General features: G+C 38.1%; 1 protein-coding gene across 2 annotated transcripts in view; it reads left to right on the top strand.

Annotated features, from left to right (window-relative positions):
• The window catches only part of LOC127409851 (proline-rich membrane anchor 1-like), a 131,870-nt gene that overhangs the window by 35,636 nt on the left and 83,511 nt on the right, over positions 1-12,723 (top strand). Inside the window, exons 2-3 of one of the 2 annotated variants that reach the window (XM_051644750.1) lie at positions 1,788-1,942; positions 2,304-2,451. In XM_051644750.1, coding sequence (XP_051500710.1) covers positions 1,937-1,942; positions 2,304-2,451 — 154 coding nt within the window. In that variant the 5' untranslated portion in view covers positions 1,788-1,936. Of the gene's footprint in view, positions 1-74; positions 877-1,787; positions 1,943-2,303; positions 2,452-12,723 lie in introns of those variants that run through there. The other variant, XM_051644749.1, reaches the window with a different exon arrangement.

Here is a 12,723-nt window from a genome sequence, read left to right as displayed (position 1 = left end):
CTCACTCTCTACTGTGTCAACCCTGCAGAGTACATCCAACTCGCCCCAAATACATGCACAGTGTCTGACGCGGTGACCTGTCCAATATAACCCTAAGGGTCCTCGCTGAATACAGTATCCCCGACATCTCTTTTTGTCAACCGTCTGTACGGAAGCGAATTAAAACGATTTCATCGGCAGTATAAATGGCTTGCATATTAACAGTGCGTTATCTTGGCGCGCATCTCTCACTGGAAGGCTTCACGTCAGGTACTGCTGTAGAAGTAATGAAGAGGTGAATCCCCAGTCTACAGTTTTGGAACCAGCTCTTGCACCGGTGCTTAACGATTAACCGAGTGAACGTATCTTTTCTGTGGCGCACATGTGTGTACTGTGCGCTGTCAATAACTTCTGTACCGTATGACTGACATCATCTCATCATGCCTGGCGAGAAATGAATCCTGATTCAACGCTTGACACCAGCAGAATCGTGTGTCAGTCTCCGCGCGCTGGAGAACTTTGCCTCGCAACTCTTGTGTGGATACCGCACCGCGCGGAGGATCAACAACTTTCCACATAAATAGCTCTCGTGCATGATTTCGTATGTCGTTTCAAACCCTTCCATGTCACCAATTATTATCGTTCTAATCGGACGAAAATGTTTCAGAGAGCATATCTGCTCAAACTCGAGGAAAACATCGCTGGAAAGCCTTGAGGAGCGGATTAAATAGCTGATAATAAATGACTTTTCTGCGCCTCACACTTGCGTCCATGTCAGGTGGACTGTGAAGAGACAGAAGAGGAATGTTTATTCGAAATTTATTGCCGCTCAGTTTGGGGGTTTTGCCGTTTTTGTTTAGTCACTGTTTTCTCGCAATATTTCTTCCATTACTGCAGGTAAGTTGGACTGAGCAGCTGAGTCGTTGATAATAATTCACGGTCATGTACAATAACGGACCGTAGCGTAGTGGAAGTGCACGTGCATAATGGTCACCATCTGTTTCTCTGCTGCGCAGATGCGGAAATCACATTGAGCGACTATCTTTTTCATCGGAGTCTCCAATATATTTCCATATCCTTTTGTAAACACTGAGAAAAAAAAAATGCATAGGGTAACATCTGATTTTATTTAAGTAAAAAAATAAAAAAATAAAGTAATAATAATAATAATAATAATAATAATATTTATATATATATATATATATATATATATATATATATATATATATATATATATATATATATATATATTAATCACTGAATCAACCTGAATACATTATGTCACACCAACAAGAGTCATTTTAAATTTATATCAGGTAGAAATAGCTCCTCAAGGTAACAAATTCACATTACCTTTTTTACAGTGTGTATTTTGTACACTCAGTGAGTCACTGTCAGATCCCATTGACATCATGGGATTTAGATGTTAAGTCATTAACCTGCAGTCTAAAGTTAAAGGACATTTACTGACCCATACACTCTATTTGGATTTAGAGAATAATTCAACACTTCATACGAATGCAAGTATAATTTACATTATCTGTAAAATCAGTGGAAAATTCAGGTCAACCTTGTCAAACTACTTCAGAAAAGAGCATGTTGAAAGGATGGTTAAAAGTAAAATAACTGCACAGTCATATGTAATATTTTGGTGTTACACATCCAGTAGTAGTATTTAGTAATAGTGCATGCTGCATTTTGTATGCACTATTGGCATACTTATTTTTTATATTAAATTGCAACCGGTGCATCCTTCCTCTCAGTTCCAGCACTAGTTAAAGTTGTTGTTTTTCTACTGTTTTCTGGAGACATGGCTGTGGGTCCTGTGCTGCTATCCCCTGTGGCATCAGAGCTCACAAGACTAGCACAAGTGTTTCCTAGATGGCCTATTAGGGGGAGGCAGTGTCAGGGTTCACCCCTCGTTACTCCCACTCCTCTGGGGACCTGAGGTTCTGCAATGTGGGTGGGTGCACTCTTTGAAAGACCTCAGCCTCCACACACACTTCATTCTCCACTTTAGTAGGAGTGAGCTCCCATTCGCCAGTGTGCAGAGAGAAAAAAAGAAAGTGCGCTTGTGTTTGTTATGTTTTTATTTTCCCTTCATTGTAAATTCTAAGGGCTATTACTAAAAATCTCCTTTCACTGCTAGCTTCTAATCATCACCACTATCAACATCTTACCATGGCAGTTTTGCAGTAATAAACAGTACATGACAACAGAATGTGTACTTTGAATATTTTTGATTACTCATAAGGACAAAGTATGAAAGCCACATCTGTAAGAAAAAAACACTAACCCAAGTTGTGCTCACATTTTCACCCTAGTTTGCAAAAGGGGAGCTCCAGAAGTCATGCTCCCGAACCACAGTGGCACCATTGGAAGGGAGCTGCCAGTTGCCATGCCAGTGTAGGCCCTACCCACCATTACCACCTCCACCCCCTCCTCCACCACCCCCAAGGCTAGCTCCAGCTGGTGAGTATCACTACCCCTGCACTCATGTTAGGTCCGCAGGGTGCATAACACTGGACCCTTGTTTAAGAATGTAATACTGATTATGACTGCAGAGAATGTTTAAAAATGAATGAACACAGTTTGTGCTCATACTGTAAGCATGTCTCTGCATCACCTCAGAGAATATTTCAAATTGAATAACACCGTTTGTTTTCATTTTCCTTTTTCAGCATCAAACATTAATCTTGCAATCTAGGATTGTCTCTTGCAAGTATGTTTTTATCTCTGTCTTAAGTTGTCAGAATTTGCTTTGAGTCCTGTTCCCAAAATGAACGAATTGGCTTTGGCTGCATGCTTCCCTGAAAGAATATTGTGTTTAATTTTGTTGCTGTCGGGGGCCTGGGAATCTCAGTGAGTATTGACACTGACTAACACCCCTGGAATCGCGAGTTCGAATCCAGGGTGTGCTGAGTGACTCCAGCTAGGTCTCCTAAGCAACCAAATTGGCCCGGTTGCTAGGGAGGGCAGAATCACATGGGTTAACCTCCTTTTAGTCGTGATGAGTGGTTCTCGCTCTCAGTGGGGCATGTGGTAAGTTGTGCGTGGATCGCGGAGAATAGCATGAGCTTCCAGTGCTGTGAGTCTATGTGGTGTCATGCACAACGAGCCACGTGATAAGATGTGTGGATTGAAGGTCTCAGAAGTGGAGGCAACTGAGACTTGTCCTCCACCACCCGGATTGAGGTGAGTAACCATGCCACCACGAGGACCTACTAAGTAGTGGGAATTAGGCATTCCAAAATTGGGAGAAAAAGGGGATAAAAAAGAAAAAATATTTTTTTTTGTTGTTGTTGTTGCTGTCGTGTTGAGCTAATAAGCAGTTTAATTGATTGCCTCTTCTCAGAAACAATTTTAATTTCCCCAAACCTCTCATTTTGAGTAATGAACATGGTCGTAAAGTACGCTGCTGTTTGCAATCGACACAAAGCTCAATCCAGTTCATTACAGGAGGTGGAAACTTTAGATTTGTCATTGGGGGTCCCTGTCAGGCACAAAGGAAAGCCAGATCAATGATGCTATAACATTGAAAGGGTTGTGAAATCAATCTGCCTTTGTACAATTTTAGCGTTCTACTCTAAGTCATGCACCCTCACAACAGCAGCAAACTCTTGAAAAAGGGATCCATAAGAATTTTTGACATACATTAGTACTTCTGCCTGCCTAATGCATACATGCTTCCTACATTTATAAAAATCAATCAGACAAAATCAATCATTACCATGAAAGGCCTGAGACATATTAATATTACGTCATCATGGCTATCGATTAGGTTGTGCTTTTAGTCTGTGACATCAAATGCTTGAGGGGTGGATACAACATAGCAATTAATAGCTGTGTGAGTGCAGTGCAACTTTAAAAGGGGGTCTTGATAAGGAGCCAATTGAAGGCAGGCAACAGGCTTTGCCTTTAGGGGCTAAATGGCTTTAATATGAGCTTATTAAAAATATTCATGAGGAAGTTTGTTTAATGAGGACTCCCACACCTGTCCTTATTGAAGGAGTGATAAAAGATTTAAATTGAGACATGTATTAGTAGTGGAAAAGAAAAGCTGTTTAAAGTGGGCCTGACTGCAATAAAAAGCACTGCAGCCCTAAAACTAGTAGTAGGATTACGTTTACTTTGGCTGAATATTTGAAGCAACTCAACTGACCCTTCACTAAGCTTCACCCCCCTTGGTTACCATTACTGAATAGGAGGTCTTTGGCAAAATATTCTCATAAAAGGATTTGATAATATTCTTACACGTGCTGGAATGAAGAGTGACATTTTAAAACATATTAATCTGACATTTTATGTCAAAGAAATGGTTAAATTACACAGTAATTTGATTGAAAACTGTGGAGACTGTGAATCAGAATTGAGGCAAACGATTATCACAGTCATTTGAAAAGAGAAAAGCGTCATTTAATAGCAATTACACACCTGATAAGATTAGTGTAATTGAATAGAACTGTTCATAACGTCTTATAACACTCACTTTCATGCTGCGAACTCTTTATTTTTTAATCGCTTTTATTAAGACCTGGATCAATACATCAATTAATTAATGTTAAGTTATTTATCTTGGAGCAAATGTAGGTGTCCTCGCTGATGTTATATACAGTATGTTCATTTGGGAATGAGTGCTGACAGTTTAATCCATAGCATGTTCTTCTCGAGATTTATTTAAAGATTTTTTTTAAAAAGAAAGAAAAAACACTGCATATATCCTCTTTTTGGGGGGATAATTTCTATAAAATTCTATATAAAACTACTCAAATATACATAACTCCTGTAGACTCTCGTTGGAAAAAAGCAAGCGCTTGTCAGAGAATTGGTGGATGGCAATAGTTGCTAAGATAGGATTGGTCAGAAACTCTTTGAAGGTGGGGCTCAGCGAAGGTTCAATTGCATGAATGTTCCAAGTCACTTGTGTGGCTGCATCCCCCTGGATAAACATGTTCAATAGACAAAGCCGACTGATACAAATAAAGCTACAAGATGTGGTTTAAAGGCCTATTTATCACACATCCTCACCATCCAGCTTATGATAATAATTGACCACAATGGATCTATTCTGTATTTTTCTGTATTGCAATGAAAGTCTTCATAACCATATTGGAACAGAAACACAGTTTTGATTGAACCCTGAATATCACAGAAGTGTACACACTTTTATCGCAAGATTAGTCTGAATCTATTTTTAGCTTGGAAAAGAACACACTCTTTTAAGCCCAAAAAAGGACATGCGTTTCAGTCAGAACACACGGCTAACTCAGCTAACTTCACAGAAGTGCTCAGAGATACTAGGCTTGCATTTGTGTCAAATCACAGTAACCTAAAAGCTCAGAGAGTCCTCTTCGTAGGGTTTTCCCTTAAGCTACAAATAATTTGATATTATTTTTACAGTGCTAACCTGTGTCACTCAGGATGCTGAAAGCAGAGGCCATAGAAGCAAAGGGCAAATTGCTGCTGGAGTGTCTGTAGCCTACTTGATAATAATAGGCTGTAAACAGAATTGTATTTTTAGATGACTGTTAATTAAATTCCTTTATTGGAGCAAAAAATGTTAGGCAGTGTCAATCATCTGAATGGGGAAAAAATGTGATCTCAGTGATTTCGATGGCATGATTGTTGGTGCCAGACTGGCTGGTTTGAGTATTTCTGTAACTGCTGATCTCCTGGGATTTTCACACACAACAGTCTCTAGAGTTTACTCAGAATGGTGCCAAAAATAAAAAACATCCAGTGAGTGGTGAGAGAGGTCAACGGAGAATGGCCAGACTGGTTCGACCTGACAGAAAGGCTACGGGTAACTCAGATAACCACTCAGGGCTGCGTTTCCCAAAAGCATCGCAAACTTAAATTTATCGTAGAGACCATTAGTGCTAATGGTCTCTAGAATCAACTTAAGCTTACGATGCTTTTGGGAAACAAAGCCCTATACAATTGTAGTGAGCAGAATAGCATCTGAGAACGCACAACTCATCGAACCTTGAGACGGAAGGGTTACAACAGCTGAAAACAATGTCGGTATTAGGACCATAGTGTTCCTAATAATGTGCTCATTGAGTATATATCATGAGATTAAAGGGTTGTTTTGACTGTCAAACCACAAAAATTCACTAATTGCAATCCTATTCTGAGTTTAGTGAGGAATATGTAATGGTTTTATGGGTAATTGTTTTGTTGAGCGTAATGTTTTTTCTTGAAATCTAGGCAGAAAGTTCTGCCTCAAAACAACAGGAGAACACACTGAGCTTTGAAATAGCAAGTACTTTTCTTCTCATGTCAGCCGTTCTCCCTCGGGGCCTGTCGACTTGACTCCCCCTCCTGACAATCAATGTAAGGGAGAGAAAAAGCAAAGCTAATGTCTCTCTGTCCAGAGGGCTGATTTGTCTTGCAAGTGTATCACCCTGTTTATGCTAATTCAAAGCATGTCAGCATTAATTAAGCGTTTCAGCATCTTAGGAAGTCATTAAGCATAGCCAAATCAAAAACACATTGTGACACAAATACAACACAAATAAAGTGAAACAAATTTGTCCTCCCATAGGCAATCAAGCGACACCACGGTAGGTGACTTTTAATGCAAACACAAATTTCTGAGAGACCAGGAATTATTTTGGTTGGATGCTGTTATCTTAGGAGCTGTGACTGATTGCATAAAATGTTCCCTCTTATTACACCTCAGAATTATTCAAATATGTGCAAGTAGGATAGCTTGCCATAGGGAAAATTGCTGTGTCAGAAGTGTAAAATTGTCCTGCGCTGCGAGAAGGCAGCCAATGGCCCTGCCTCTGTGAAGTACTACATTATATAACGATGTAAGAGAATAGGTGCATGGTCGAGGATCACACAGTTGGTACACATAGCTCAGCTCAAATGTTAATGACCAAGCAATGCTCTTCAACTTGTGCTTTGTTTTGTAGTTGCTCAGCAGATGCCTTATTCCTAAGTGAATGTGTTGTATTTGTAAATGTAATGTGTTTACAATGTTGTCCAATTCCAAGTGGAGCTACAGTTTACAATCACTACCCTTTGGCTCTTTGATAATCCTCAATTTATACTGCATATGTAATATAGGCAAATTTGTGACATTGACCCATTTAAAGGAATAGTTAACCCAAAAATGAAAAATCTCTCATCATTTACTCACCCTTATGCCATCCCAGATGTGTATGACTTTCTTTCGTCAGCAAAACACAAATGAAGATTTTTTTCTCAGCTCTTTTGTTCCATAGAATGCAAGTAGTGATTGACTTATATAAATATTGATCTGTTTCTCACCCACACATATCATATCACTTCTGAAGACATTGATTTAACCACTGGAGTCTTTTTACTTTTATGTTGCCTTCATGTGTTTTTTGGAGCGTAAAAAACTTGGCACCCTTTCACTTGCATTTTATGGAGCTGAAATATTCTTCTAAAAATATTAATTTGTGTTCTGCAGAAGAAAGAAAGTCATACACATGGGATGTCATGAGGGTGAGTAAATGATGAGATAATTTTCATTTTGGGTGAACTATCCCTTTAAACTCCTGTTTACAAAAGGTCAGATTTCATTTGAAGCACACAAGATGCTCTTTGTAACATTCTCAAATCATGCTGGTATGACATCAGCTCGAGTGCATGTTGTAATTAAAGCAAAAGGGAGACATACCAAGTACTAAAGAATTGTCAAAATGTATGTTAATTGTTCAATTCAACTTTTAACTCAAATTGTTATGCTGATTGTAGAATTTGTATTGACATTGTATTGAAGATGCTTGGACTCCACTGTTTATGTTTTAGGATTTCTTGTGGATAGCGGGCGATCCTGGCTCTAGACGACTTGATGTGTTGAGTTTCCATTCAACTATTTCTATGCAAATTGTAAATTTTCGCTTAGGAAAATCCAAATGGAAACGCTTGATATGAACAAAAACTCTCAAAATTATTTTAAAATATGTTGCGCTAGGCAGAGGTGGATTTTTTAGAGTTTCACAGGAGGGCGTAGATTTGGCCTGAACACTGGGGGGTTACAGTGTGAAGAATTTACGTTTCCATTGATCATGGTATAAATATTGGGGGGGTTGTACTTGCTTGTTTTTGATTATTGGTTGTACTTGCTTGTTTTGATTACACCAATTACCACCGATTTATGTTTTTATTACCTTCCCTGAGGTCCACTTATAATGTTAGTAAAATTTGTTTGCACCAAAACAGTCATAATTTAGTCATATATGATCATTTTCTACCCTGTCTCTGGTCCTCTGACTGAAACGCTCGGTTTTGGCCTAAGTACCTCCTTTAAACTTGAACGTAAATGCCCACTGTTCACTGTATCATCATGCAGCCCCTCAAATACAGCCATATTTAAAACTCAACTGGAAGAGAATGAACAGGCTCCACGACATTATAAAACTACATTTCATGGTTTACACATATTGCACACCCTACACATTGCATCCGAATATATTAAACTCTTCACTCAAGCTTAGCAGCACCATAAACTATCAAATAGTCAACACATTTAAAATATTCATGAATGAAACTGTTTACTTACGGTTTTGCGATCGAGTCCACTAGTGTTTTTAAATGCCACATCCTTCAATACCAGTTCCTTTGCAAAGCTTGAATCATATTGTGACTGGTTCACAAGTTATCCAAGCTAATATGAGCCGAAAACACATATAATCCACGATGAAATGTTAAAACGTAATACACACAAACGTAAAACAATCCATGGTGAAACAAACATTTAATAATCCTGCACTGATGCGATCAGGAGCCTTCAGTTGCTCTTTTCCTGATGTTTTTGTGCTTCAACAAGCCAAAGCAGAGACGCTGATCTTCACAGGCGTGACATTTCACATCTCCGTGTCTGTTTACATACAGGACGGCATGCAGCTCTCTCAGCCGGTGTATAAGTAGTTAAATAGAGCTGAACTGATGCATTTTAAAATTTGTGCTTGCCTTGTACCGCTCATCAAAATTATAAAAAATGTCCATCTAGTGCATGTTTACATAGACCAAAAATTAAAAATATATCAGAGAGGAGCAAAAAGGCATTCTGGACGCGTTTACACTCATAACAGCAAGACACAGAATGGGGGTTTCATTTTAAGAGTTATAACTTGACATCTTTTAAAATTGCCACAAGATGCACAATCACTTCAATACCACAAATACAACTCACCCCCAAGCAAGAAGGTCACTGCTACATCATAAAAAGGCAGGATCCCTCAAGATAATTTGCATGATGTAGTGGATGGAAACACACAATGATTCACATTTTCTTTAGTCAAATTTTCAGAAATGCGCTTAAAAAAAAATAAAAATAATAATAATATATATATATACATAATGATATATATGAGGACTCCATATAGGTTTTGACAGACTCCATTTGTCCTTGTTTGTTTTTGTATTTTAGGTATCGAAAATTTGTTGCCATCTACTCACTGTAGATCAGTCATGTCTCTCGGAAAGATTTAGCATGTTAATGTGGGTATGAAATATTGATAGGATATTGGTCTTGGTGGATTAGATCTGCTACGCTGCTGTTGCTGCAGTGCAATTACGGAGACCTGGTACTGCTAGAACATTCACAGACAGAGTTAAGCATGTGGACATGCTGCTGCTGCACATTTAGACAAAACGCAAGACATGCTGCATTGAGTATGTAGGACATGCTGCTGCACAAATAGACATACATACAATCCCCATGTAGCAGATCTAGACAGTGGAGCTGGGGTGGAGGTGGGGTTCAGAGAAAAACCCTCAAGGCATGCTGCAGTGAAACTGGCTTGTCTGCAAAACGGAGCTATGTAGATGTTAGACAAAGAGAGAGACAAAATTTGATTGGCTACCCAATTACAAGTCAGTGGACCAATCAGCTTACACCATGCGAGCCAATTGGCTTAACATGTCACATGTGAGCGAGCCAATTGGTTAACAGATAACAAGGTCAAAGAACATATCAGCTTGCACCATATAGATTTACATGGCTTAACTTCAGTCATTTGTCTCTAAGATCTGCTCATACAGTGGATCTTTCTAAAAACTAAAGAGAATGAAAAGTTACTCTCCTTCATACACACTGTAGTTTCGTCCACTGTCTGATGACTGGACTATAGCACAGAAGGATAAGGGGTGGTAACACCCACCCCAGGTTTCGCGAACTGTGTTATTGGGAAATTTACCTGGCATAAGTTGAGTTTTTTGATGAATCAGGAGTGTTTCACCTCTACATACTGTTTACAGTATTATATTCACTGTCCCATCTGTCCAATCTGTTGTCCAACCTGTCTGCTAATGTTACATGGATTGATCCCTCATGATCTAGTTTGTCTTTTTTGAGAGGACATAAGTAATTGAGGGGCATTAGCAGATTGACAGTTATTGGCTGAAAACAATGTGATTGATCTGTGCACACGAGGGTATGCTAAGCTGACAGTGCAAATGAGTTCAAGACCCTCAAGTAGTCTTAGCTCAGAGGAGAGGCCATAAAGCACTTCTTTATATACTGCTGATTAATGCTTTCCAGTTTAGGTTAATTACATACAAGGGAGGCTCATCACAGTTCTCATGACACAGTGGTTTGCATTTAGTTTGAATGTTTTATTTGTAGTTTGTCACTGTCTGTTCTTCAGAATACTATTTGAGAATGTAATTAGAGTGGAATGTGGTAGGAATGACCAAGGTGTTTAACCAACTTCTGAAACCCTCATTATCAACAACGCAATTTGGGATGAGTGCATATCTTTGCAGATAAATCGATCAACTGCTCTGGTTACTGGTAAAATGCTGCAATTTAATTGAATACATTTATAATCTGCATGTGCTGTGCGCTTCAAAATTAATGTGTGAAGCCAGCCATTCATACACTAAAATCACCTCATCATTGTCACGTATTCCCTGTTTTTTGCATTTACTTTTATGTTGAAATTCTTGTTTAGTTCCCACGTTCCTGTTTCCTGTTAGTTTGTAGTCCTTTGTAGTTTCATTTTATGATTGTTTTTCCCCTGATTGTTTCTACAGGTGTTCCTCATTCCCTTGCTTGCCCCTGTGTATTTCAGCCCTTGTTTTCCCTGTTTCCTTTGTCAGTCTCCACATGTATTGTCACGTTCTGTACCGGGTTCCCTGTGTTTTGTTTTAATTTTTATTCTGAGTTACTTTGTTCATCTTTTGTTTCCATTAAAAGATGCACTTAGATCCTCCATCCTCACCTGCCACGTTACAATCATGATCATCACGTGCTCTTGTGTGTGTTTAGTAGAAGACAGAGAGCAGTGCACTGTGAAGCATGCAGCACATACAGACTATAGATTTATTTAATTAAATCTCAACTTTTTGGGGTTTAATAATCACACTGGGTCATGTAGCGAATTGCATATCAAGAGGTGAGAAACTACTGTCAAAAAAACACAGAAATGCAAAAAATAAAAGCTTGATTTAAATATGAAATAGCTAAAAAAAATACAAAATAAGACAACAATATATTACTACTTTATAGTATTGTAATGTTTACTGTTAAATGTAATTAATAACAATAATAACAAAGCAGTATTTCACATCTGTGATAAATGTGTTCTGTTGTGCAGCACTTCATTTGACAGAAATATCTCCAGTGTTTTTTCCGATTGTACTGGGAGGATTTTGTATAAAAGCACATCATTTGATAAAAAATTATGCAATGTTATGTTGAAAATGTAAATAATTAAAATAATTCCATTTTCATTTGATTAAAGTTATAATGAATTCCTTTGTTTAGACACCATTTGGATAAAAATAATTGAATTAAACTGTCAAATGAATTCAGAAAAAATAACAATCTGATAACCACAATATACATTATGATCTCTTGTGTGTTTTTGCTTAAATATTACACATGTTGGGCTCTTACCTGTAAAATGTCCTGGAAATGTCCTGGAAAATTGTGCCTTGAAAAAAGTGAGAACCCTGTTACTGCTTGCATGTTCTGTCAAGTTCACGGCAGAAATGACCGTCAGCTGGGTTTTAAAGCCCCTGCATTAATAGCCAGCTGTTGAACACTACCCAGTATGTGGGACTGGTGGGACGGTTTGGCAGGTTTCAACAAACCGTCATTGTTTCAAAGAACTTATGATATGGTAATATGGTAATATGCATGCGTAACCAGGTACTGTTCAGCAAAATTAAGATCTTGTATCCAACTTCTATGCTTAATAATTGTTCACAGTTTACAATATGACCTGGTAAGTTTATAGTTTAGCCTAAACTTTGACATTATTTGGGGGAAATTAATTAATGTTATTCAATTAAATACGATATAAAATATACTGTAAATACACATACATTATAACAGAACCCTGTTCTTAAACTTTAAAGAGCTATATATTAGATAATATTTTATCTAGGTTTAATATAGCCAGCTTGGTAGCTGTCTGATAACATCAGTTACTGTAACGTTACTTACCTAATGTTGGCCAAATCAGTTGTTCCTACTTGAGCTCAGCAAGCCAGCTAGCTCATTCATGAAGCTATAGTAAAATCAGTGATTAGTTGGCTAGCTTGCTACACCTCAGTTAATGAACCACTTTGCACAAATAAATATGCTTATAGCCTTGTAGTACATTGCTTGGAGTATGCTACATGCTGACATCTTAAACCATATTATAAAGGCAGAGGCTATTTTTACAAAGAACAAATAGCAAAAGATGCAATTTACATAAGTGTTTTTTTTTATTTATTTTTTTATTTAGTTTTTTTGAGTTTCCACCAGAC

This window comes from Myxocyprinus asiaticus, chromosome 19, assembly GCF_019703515.2.
Source record: "Myxocyprinus asiaticus isolate MX2 ecotype Aquarium Trade chromosome 19, UBuf_Myxa_2, whole genome shotgun sequence".
NCBI lineage: Eukaryota > Metazoa > Chordata > Actinopteri > Cypriniformes > Catostomidae > Myxocyprinus > Myxocyprinus asiaticus.
This window is presented reverse-complemented; position numbering and strand designations above follow the sequence as displayed.